At 57.7% G+C, this 8,985-nt stretch overlaps 2 protein-coding genes across 5 annotated transcripts in view; one reads left to right on the top strand and one right to left on the bottom strand.

Annotated features, from left to right (window-relative positions):
- Positions 1 to 432: 432 nt before the first annotated feature.
- On the bottom strand, positions 433 to 2,797 carry RGS9BP (regulator of G protein signaling 9 binding protein). Its single transcript, XM_012775179.2, has one exon. The coding sequence runs from the start codon at positions 2,468 to 2,470 to the stop codon at positions 1,757 to 1,759; it is 714 nt and encodes a 237-aa protein (XP_012630633.1). The 5' UTR covers positions 2,471 to 2,797; the 3' UTR covers positions 433 to 1,756.
- A 627-nt stretch (positions 2,798 to 3,424) lies between these two features.
- The window catches only part of ANKRD27 (ankyrin repeat domain 27), a 45,567-nt gene continuing 40,006 nt past the window's right edge, over positions 3,425 to 8,985 (top strand). For 3 of the 4 annotated variants that reach the window (XM_075992972.1, XM_075992970.1, XM_075992973.1), the window contains exon 1: positions 3,425 to 3,569. The gene's annotated coding sequence lies outside the window, so the exon portion shown is untranslated. Of the gene's footprint in view, positions 3,570 to 3,809; positions 3,946 to 8,985 lie in introns of those variants that run through there. The other variant, XM_075992971.1, reaches the window with a different exon arrangement.

Genomic DNA, 8,985 nt, shown 5'->3' with positions numbered 1-8,985 from the left:
GAGTGGCCAGGCAGCACCCCTGACGCTAGGTGCCTCAGCCTCTGGGCCCTCCCAGCTGTTCCTGTGAAAAATTGTCAATCTCTTCCTGCTGGTCTCCTTTCCCACTTCTGGGGTAAAAAAGAAAAGGAAAAAAGAAAAAATCCTTGTCAGTTTTCAGCCAGAGTTTCTGGATCTTATTCGAAGTTACCTTTAGAAAGTTAAATCCATCTAACTTGCATCAGTCATTGTTACTTCCCCAAGAATGCAGGGGGCCTCTCTGGACCACAGGTGGGCGGGGGCAACACTGCCCAGCAAGCGCCCTCCTGGGACCCAGGTTGCTTTCCTCATTTACTGATCAAAAGAATTAGGGGCCACTTCAGTTCTGTCGTCTACACCTGTGGTTCCAGTAGTTGATGCTACTTGAGAGTGTAGATTTATTTGGAAGCGAAATGTGGGGGGGGGGGGGAGAGAGAATATTTAAAAAACAGATGCAGATGTATATTTAGCAACCCAAGTAAGTATGTAAAGAGTGCTACGTTTGAGTCCTTGGCAGGTATGGATTCATGGCCCCGAGTTCTTTATAAAGAAAACGGCTTTGACAGTACACTATGTGGTCACATCACTTTTCTTTCAGAAGATTATCATTTTTTTAAAAGCTCCTTACAAAGCTTCTTAAAGCCCAAGTTAAAGCTGTTACATTCTAGCCCAGTGTCGCAGCTGATTGGCTCAAAGCCTCCGAGGGCCGGTAATGCCGCATTACCCGCTGGGGTGGGGCCGCATGGGGTCAGGGAGCTGGGCACCCCCCTCCAAAGCCAGCTCTCCTACTGGCCAGCAAGCAAATCGTGGGGGACAAATAGGATTAAGTGCTCCAAAGAGGATTCCCCAGCCTTCCCCCAGAGGAGGATCAAACACTCTGGTCTAGTTCTGGGGAACGAAAATAAGCCCCAGGGGAGGAGAAAGTGCCTGTTTAAATAGCATGTGGCCCTTCCCAAAGCTTCCGCTCCCCCTTGTACCCCATCCGGGGCTGGCTGGGGAGAGCCCTTTTCCGCAGCTAAGTGTGTGCGGTGGATTCAGCCCCGCGGCCGACCGCAGGGTCACCAGGCCTCCTTTGGTTTCCTAAACAGAGTCAGGACCCTGAGGAGCAGCAGTGGCAGGCTTCACGACCTCAAATCTCTCCTGGCCGCTTTTGGTGACTAACGGATAAACTCTTGCCAAGAAGCGCAACAGCGCGCCGCAGAGAAAGCACTGTGTATGGACTTACATCTGCACACGCTCCGAAATCTAGGCCCCCAAGGATTAAGGTAAATAAAGACTGCTTACATCTTACTGCAGTTTGTCTCTTGTGCAGGAAACAAAACCACCATCCACACATACATAGCAAATATCCCCTTTCTCAAACTGGCCCGCGCCCAGAGGGGCAACACTGGCAGGGTTGGGCTCCGAACCCGGACTCCCTGTAAAGACGCCCAGCAGCATACGTGTCGACTCATTAACTCGGAGAGATCTGGGGTCACTGTGACGGCTTTCTATTAATAGGGCGCAAAGCTCCTGCAGACATTAGCGGTAATGCCCTGCCGCCCCGCGCAAAGTTAACTCCTCCCAGGCCGGCGAGAGGAAAGCAGGTCCTGCCCAGGCAGGTGTGTGCTTGAAACGCGCGTGTACACGTGCACACACGGGGTTCTAGAGCCGATCCCCTCCAACAAGCCAGACCCCAAGCCCATCCCGAGTCTGGTCTCCCGGGAGGGAGCGGGGGTGGCAGGCGGGCGTTGGGCGTCCGTCAGCTCAGCTTCGCCACACACACAGCTAGGGCCACCGCGGCCAGCAGCACGGCGCTGAACACGGTGGCGGCCAGGGCCTTGTTGGGGTCGCAGGGCCCCGCGCGCTCCTCCACGGACACGATCCCTGCCGAGGAGGCTCCTGCGCTGGCGCTGGACAGCAGCTCCGCGCCCGCCGCCTGCCGGGCCTGCACGGCCCAGCGGGGCACGTTGACCTTCATCTCCATGTTGTGGATCATCTCGCCCACCTGCAGGATCTCGCGCTCCAGCTCGCGCAGGTCCGCGACGTCGAAGTCGCTCTGTTCCTCGTGCCGGAGGCTGCGGGCACTCAGAGCGCGAGCCGCCACGCCCGCGGAGCCACCCGCCACCCCGGTGCGCACCAGCGGCCGCCGCGGCGCGTGCAGCGGGAAGGCGGTGCCCAGCTCCAGCGCGCGTCGCATGTCGGCCTCCAGCAGGTCCAGGCAGCCGGAGAAGGCCACCCACAGGCGCTCGAACTCGGAGCGCTCCTCGGCGACCAAGCCCCGGTCGCGCAGCGCGACCGTCAGCCGGGCACCGGCGGCCCCCGCCAGCTCCTGCGCCTTCTGGCGCGTCTTCTGCAGCTCCCCCCGCAGGTTCTGCGAGTCCGCCGAGCCGCCGACGGTTAGCACCAGGTGGTGGTAGCACGCGGTCGTCCTGTTGAGCGCGTCCAGCAGCGCCTTGCACTCTTCCCTCGCCATGGCGCTGCGCTCCGGTGCGCTGCGGTGCGGACTCGCCGTCAGCGCGGCAGGACACGGCTAGCCCCGACGCCGGCCCCAGGCCAGGTGGCCCGGTAACTCCACATGGCCCATGAGCGACGGTGCCCGCCTGCGACCCGCGACGTGCGCCCCAGCAGACCGGGCGCGGAATGGAGCCTAGGAGCTGCGTCCCGGGCCCTGGTCCATGCTCCCCAGGCGCACGCGGGTCACACGCCGGGTCTGCGCACTGCCCTCGCCGGCACGGCGGCTGCCCGGGACGCCGAGGGCGCGAACCCCATCCTCCAGCTCCAGCCGCGCGCTCCGCCAGCCGCTGCCGGGGGCGGTGTCCGGTCCTGGATCCGCCCACTCCCGCCGGCCCGACCCGGAGCTCCCACCCCCGGATCAGGGGAGGCGGGGCCCCGCGCGTGGAGGTCACGTGTGGGTCCTTCGTCGCTCCCTTCCAGCACCCCATTACAGTTTTGCAAGGTTAGCGCGCGCGAGAGCCAACCCTTCCCTATTTCACAGACGGAGAAACTGAGGCCGGGTCAAAGGGGGTTAGTTCACGCAGAGTCCCTGCAAGGGAGGGGACTAGAGCCCAGGGATGCTGACTCCCAAACCCTGCTGGACAGGACATGGGGTGCCTGCAGGCCTGGGCACTTCGTCTCCCCAAGGCGCGCGGTGAGGGGCGCGCCCCGGCCGCACGGCCCGGATCGGACCCTACTCCTACTGCGGTCCCGCAGCCTTCTAGCCGCCCAGGCGGACCCCACCCCTGGGCCAGACCGGTCCTCGGCCCCGCCTCCCGTCTGGGCACGCGCAGTCGTGGGCTCTGGGCTAGGCTGCCCGAGTAGGAAGCGCTCCGAGCCGCCTGAGCCCCACCCCCAGCCGGGCCGGGCTCCGTGATTGCCCCGCGCGCACGTCGCTCCAGGTAAGCACGGCCACTCATTGGGCCGTGCAGGGGCGCGGCTCCGCCCAACGGCGGATGAGGGGCGGGCCGTGGAGCCGGCCGCCGCGCGAGAGTGGGGGGCGCCGAGGTCCGAGCGGCGCGCCGGGAGGTGCCGCCTGCGCCCCGGGACGGCGGGGATGAAGCTATGTAGCCTTTCCCGTGAGTGTCCTTCCGCCGGCGTCCCCGCGCGCCCCCGGGCGTCGGGCCGGAGTCCGGGCGGCGCCAGGGGGAAGGGGGAGGGGCCCTTCCCTCGCCGCTGGGGCCCCGGCCCCGCCGTCCCCGAGCCCCGGCCCCCGCCGGCGGCCGCCCGGCTGTCTCCGAGCCCCGGCCCCGCGCGCCCACCTGCCCTGTGTCGGAGGAAGGCGTCCCTGGCCCCCGCGGCTCGGGGGCGGACGGGCGGGTCCGGGTCCCAGCCGCTCGGACTTGGGGACAGCGGGCGCGGCCGTCGCTCGCGCGGGGACACCTCCGCCGCCTGCGGGGCCGGTGTAGGGTTTTGGGGAGGGGTCTGCGCCCCGCGCCGCGCCTCGCCGGACTGGTGAGCTTCCCGGGTGATCAAGGCAGAGGGGATCCCTGGGGTCTTCGTCCCCCCAAACATTACTGCTCAAGCACTGAGAGATGTTCCAGGCGCGGGTCTGTTCCGTTTTTCATGGGAAATGGGCTGACTGCCCAGCGGCGCGCGACCCGGCCGTGCGCCCCGCCGGCTCCCCCGAGGTGCGGACTATGTGGGCACCCGTGGCCGTGACTGGGCTGCGGAGCGAGTGATGCATCTTCACTGAAGGTTTAGGACGTTCAGGGAAAGGGGGCCGGGGGAGGGAGACTAGAGGGACCATAAAGTTGCATGAGAGCTGGGATTTTCCAAGTTTGGGGGTCGCACGGAGAAATGCCCTTATTTTCACTAAATAATGCCTCCTTCCCACCAGTGCTAGAGTAGAGCGGCGGATATTAACATTTTGTCTCCTGTAGGCCTGGGTGCTGAGGCAGCCTGGGGGCCGCAGTGCTGGGCCCCGGGGCTCACGCTCACTCGGGCCTGTCCTGGGACTGCTGAAGTGGTAGGCTGGCGGTTGGCTGCAGCGCTCGGGCACTCCAGGCCTTGGCCATTCTCTGGGGAGGAGCGTCTCAGCCACCCACAGGCCACACCAGGGCTTTGCCAAGGGAATAGTAGTTTTCAGGACAAAATGGGTGGGAAGAGGGAGAACCCATCGTTCTGCAGGGCTTTGGGGGCAGTAGAGGGTGGTGAGGCTGCAGAGGTGGACAGAAGCCAGATGTTGGACGGCACCAAGCAGAGAGGTGGAGAGTCCGTCTGATAGGGAGTGGAGGAGAAGCTCATTGTTGGAAAGATCACTGGGCTGTGTCTCAGGTGGACAGGTGTGACTGAGGCCTTGGAGGGCGGGATGCAGGTTGGGGACAGGAGCAGAGACTTCTGCTGACCAGCCCTAGTGGCCGGAAAGCCATTGGGGCCCTCATGTTGGATATTCCCCACTTGCCCCTTGGGGCAGCTCTCCCAGCCTTGACTTGCCGCCTGAAACAACCTTGCCTGTCAGAGTTGCTGGGATGACGGGCGGCAGTGTCCCCGCAGGGCCTGGGGTGTTGGCCCGTGTTGTCGTCACGAAGGCCGCTGCTGGGTCCGTGATCGATGTTTCCGAGTCCCGGTTAGCATTTCTGTGGCATCTGCTCTCTTGGGGCTCTCGCTGTTGTCAGTTGCCGGACGGAGGTAGGCTGGTGTCCAGAAACTTCATCCTCTCCAGAGGAGCAGGGGAAGGCGACCACGGAATGGCAGATACCAGGCCCAGAAACGATTCAGTCCAGAAGAGTCTGAGCCTGATTTGTCCTGAGGTTGATTCTCCAGCTGGGGGACACTGAGAAGTGTCCTTCCACCCAGGATCCTGGCAGAGAGGTGGGCGCATGGTGGTTCCACCTGCAGCTCCAGGGGCAGGGGGTGGGGTGGCAGTTGGAGCACAAGAGCCCCTCCGAACTCTTCTGTTCCCTCCCTGGTCCCACCCTGCTTCTGGCCCTGCACGTTTTGGCTGTCACTGTGTTGGGCTGGCTCCAGGCACCGTTTGTTTTCGGCTTTTTGCCTTTGTGCCTGCTTGGCTGTGGCCTGGGGCTGGCCCCCCTCCTAGCCTGCACGTGGGCAGTGGATTTCCAGCCCCGGTGAGAGACAGTGTCTCCCTGGAAGCCCGAGCTTCCTCTTACCGCCCCGCTGCCATTCGTTCGCGTGGGCGAGCAGCCGTGTGCCTGCAGTGAGCCAGATGCAGGGCTGCTGGCTGCTGTGATGAGGAGCTTTGAGGAAAGCATGGACAGAGTCCATAAATGTTACAGGCGGGAGGGACACAAGTGGCAATAACAGCGTACATTACATCACCAAAGTGCTCCCACTGGTGTTAAAAGTAGATGAATAGAAAGTTTTCCCCTTTTTGCCCTTTCCTTCTGACTCACAAATTAGACCAGCTAGAGGATATGTCTCATCACTGGCCTGGGCCGTGCTCTTTGGCCCTTGCAGGGCCCTGGGAGGATGGAGCAGCCACAGCCGTGAGATTTCAGCAGTTGAGCGCGTCTCTGGGAGGTATTGACCTCCCCGTGCCGGATTCTGCTGAGCTGGGCTGCACGCTGTCACCAGATGGTTCCTGATCACCCAGACTTATCTGGGCTGGCAGGACGGTTGAAGACCACAAAACCACGAGAGCACACGTTGCCTCCTGAAACGCCGGATACTAGCTTGAGGCCTCGCAGGGCTCTCCTGTTTGTAGATTAACGTCAGGCCTTTGGTATCTCCAACGACCTCCACTGGACTCTCTAGACATTCTCCCGTCATTTGAGCTCAGGCAGGGATGGAATTTAAGAAGTTTTGTAAGTTTCACTTGTCTTTCCAGTTTTATGTATTATATGTATTTTGAAGTAGAAAACTAATTCTTGCAAGTAAACTTAACAGGGTTATTAAATTATTGTTAAGCGTTTACCCCGTATAAGAATCCAACTCTGGCACTAAGCACCAGGTCGTATGAGATGATTACGTGTTTTTAACACTGGGACAGAAAGGTTGAGAAGAACAGTGTTGGACAGAGCTCTTTGAATCCCTGCTCCCGGACAGAGGGTTCAGTCACTGGTGACCAGGAGGACTGATGTCAAGATAAAGCGGGTGACTTGAGGCTAGATAACAGCAAGCTCTGTCCACTTGGTGGCAATGCTTGTTAGGAGCCTTGTGTGCATGCATGTGACTTGCATGTTTTGATGTGGCATTCGGTGGCCTTCCCTTCTCTTGCTGTTCCACCCCTCTCTGGCCTACTCTGCTTGGAGTCTTATTCCTTCCCTGGGCTCAACCTTCTCATGTGGTCTTGGGTTTCCGTACCTGCACTGAACCTCCCTCCCTGCTCTTGGCCCTGCTGGGAATGCCCCTCCCATCCCCCACCTCATCCCCCCTCTCTGCTGTTCCCTTCTTGCTCTCCTCCTCCTTACCTTCCGGCTAGGTTGTCAGTGCCCCTGCTGAAGCTTGTCCCCGTCACCTCCCTCTTGGGGGTGGAGGTATTGGTGTTCTGCCAGCATCTTCTCTGAGGAGCAGGCTTGCGTCTTTTCCCAGCTTTGGTCTGACCGTATCACATCCTGTTGCTTGCATGATTTTTATCCAAAGCGTCTTTGCTTTTGCAGTCTGCCACGTAGAACCAGCTGTGTCAGAAACCAAGAAGAATTTTTTTTCTCGTGACTGTCCCAGCCAAATTGCATTATCCAGTTGTTATGGTGGGGACTCATTCAAAGGATAATCTGGGCTCCGGTAATAATTGAATTCGGCAATTCAAATACCTGAATTGCCGCAGAGCCATCCCAGGGGCCCGGAGGGGATTAAATGCAGACGTTTTCATGCCAGGCTCTTGTTCCTAAGGGGACTTGTAGGGGAAGCTCTGGGGCCTCTTTCAGGCAGACCCCAGGGGGCCCGCAGCCAAGCCAGCTCTGTGGGCGGAGGGAATTCGGTGGACTTTTCCATCTGGGGAGATAAAGTCTGCTCCTGGCCACCTGTGGCTCCTGAAATGAGCCTGTTTCCAGGTGTATTTATTTCACGTGGTGGGTGTGGTGGTTAATGGGATGAGTTTTAGAATAAATTCTGACATCTGTTTAACCTAAGAGGCAGCCAGCTGAATCAGTTTCTTCATCTATGACCTGGAGCTAATGGTACCTACTTATTAGGAGTTACTGCAAGCATTAGAATAGGGTGGGGATGTGTATAAGTTGTCGCAGCGCCCAGAACAAGGATGCTTCCAAATGGTGTCTGTTTTTATCGTTAGTCATAAGGGATAGAATTCCTAATGCAGTTATGCGTGGCGCTGGCACAAGGATGCATTGTGGAACATTGCTGCTTACTAAGAAGGTGGTTCGGTTTTTCATTCAGATTCCATTCAGCTGTTTGTTTCAAGGATAAATTCACGTGGTGCTTTTAAAAGTTGCTGATTTTCTCTTTTTTTTTTTTTTTTTGAGACAGAGTCTCACTTTGTTGTCCAGGCTAGAGTGAGTGCCGTGGCGTCAGCCTAGCTCACAGCAACCTCAAACTCCTGGGCTCAAGCGATCCTCCTGCCTCAGCCTCCCGAGTAGCTGGGACTACAGGCATGCGCCACCATGCCCGGCTAATTTTTTATATATATATCAGTTGGCCAATTAATTTCTTCCTATTTATAGTAGAGACGGGGTCTCGCTCTTGCTCAGGCTGGTTTTTTTTGAACTCCTGACCTTGAGCAATCCGCCCGCCTCGGCCTCCCAAGAGCTAGTGATTTTCTCTTTTTGATGAAGAGAGAAGGCCACAGGCTTAAGTTCAGCACCTTTGGCAGGCAACAGTATCTAGCGAGATTTTAAATGACACTAATTGGCTTTATAATTTTTAACTTTGAGGCTGGGCGTGGTGGCTCACGCCTGTAATCCTAGCACTCTGAGAGGCCAAGGCGGGCGGATTGCTCTAGGTCAGGAGTTCAAAACCAGCAACTAAGCGAGACTGTCTCAAAAAAAAAAAAAAATTTTTTTTAACTTTGAGATTGTCTTCTCTTTGTGGGAAGTGATACTGTTTTTCTATTTAAAGTAGTAATAAGATTTCTTTTTATTTCTTTTTTTGTTGTTGTTCGGGGTAAAGAAAGATTTCTTTTTAAGATAAATTTTTAAAAAGACAGTAAATTTTTTTTTTTTTTTTGAGACAGAGTCTCACTTTGTTGCCCAGGCTAGAGTGAGTGCCGTGGCGTCAGCCTAGCTCACAGCAACCTCAATCTCCTGGACTCAAGCAATCCTCCTGCCTTAGCCTCCCAAATAGCTGGGAGTACAGGCATGTGCCACCATGCCTGGCTGATATTTTTTTCTATATATATTAGTTGGCCAATTAATTTCTTTTTTTTTTTTTTTTTTTTTTTTTGAGACAGAGTCTCGCTTTGTTGCCCAGGCTAGAGTGAGTGCCGTGGCGTCAGCCTAGCTCACAGCAACCTCAAACTCCTGGGCTCAAGCGATCCTCCTGCCTCAGCCTCCTGAGTAGCTGGGACTACAGGCATGCACCACCATGCCCGGCTAATTTTTTATATATATATCAGTTGGCCAATTAATTTGTTTCTAT

The sequence above is a fragment of the Microcebus murinus genome, chromosome 16, assembly GCF_040939455.1.
Source record: "Microcebus murinus isolate Inina chromosome 16, M.murinus_Inina_mat1.0, whole genome shotgun sequence".
NCBI classification, from domain to species: domain Eukaryota; kingdom Metazoa; phylum Chordata; class Mammalia; order Primates; family Cheirogaleidae; genus Microcebus; species Microcebus murinus.
The sequence above is the reverse complement of the archived record's forward strand: the minus strand, read 5'-3'. Positions and strand labels throughout refer to the sequence as shown.

Bases quoted from the DNA above. Each gene is read 5' to 3' on its own strand.
- RGS9BP (XM_012775179.2), bottom strand. From the start codon at position 2,470: ATGGCGAGGGAAGAGTGCAAGGCGCTGCTGGACGCGCTCAACAGGACG.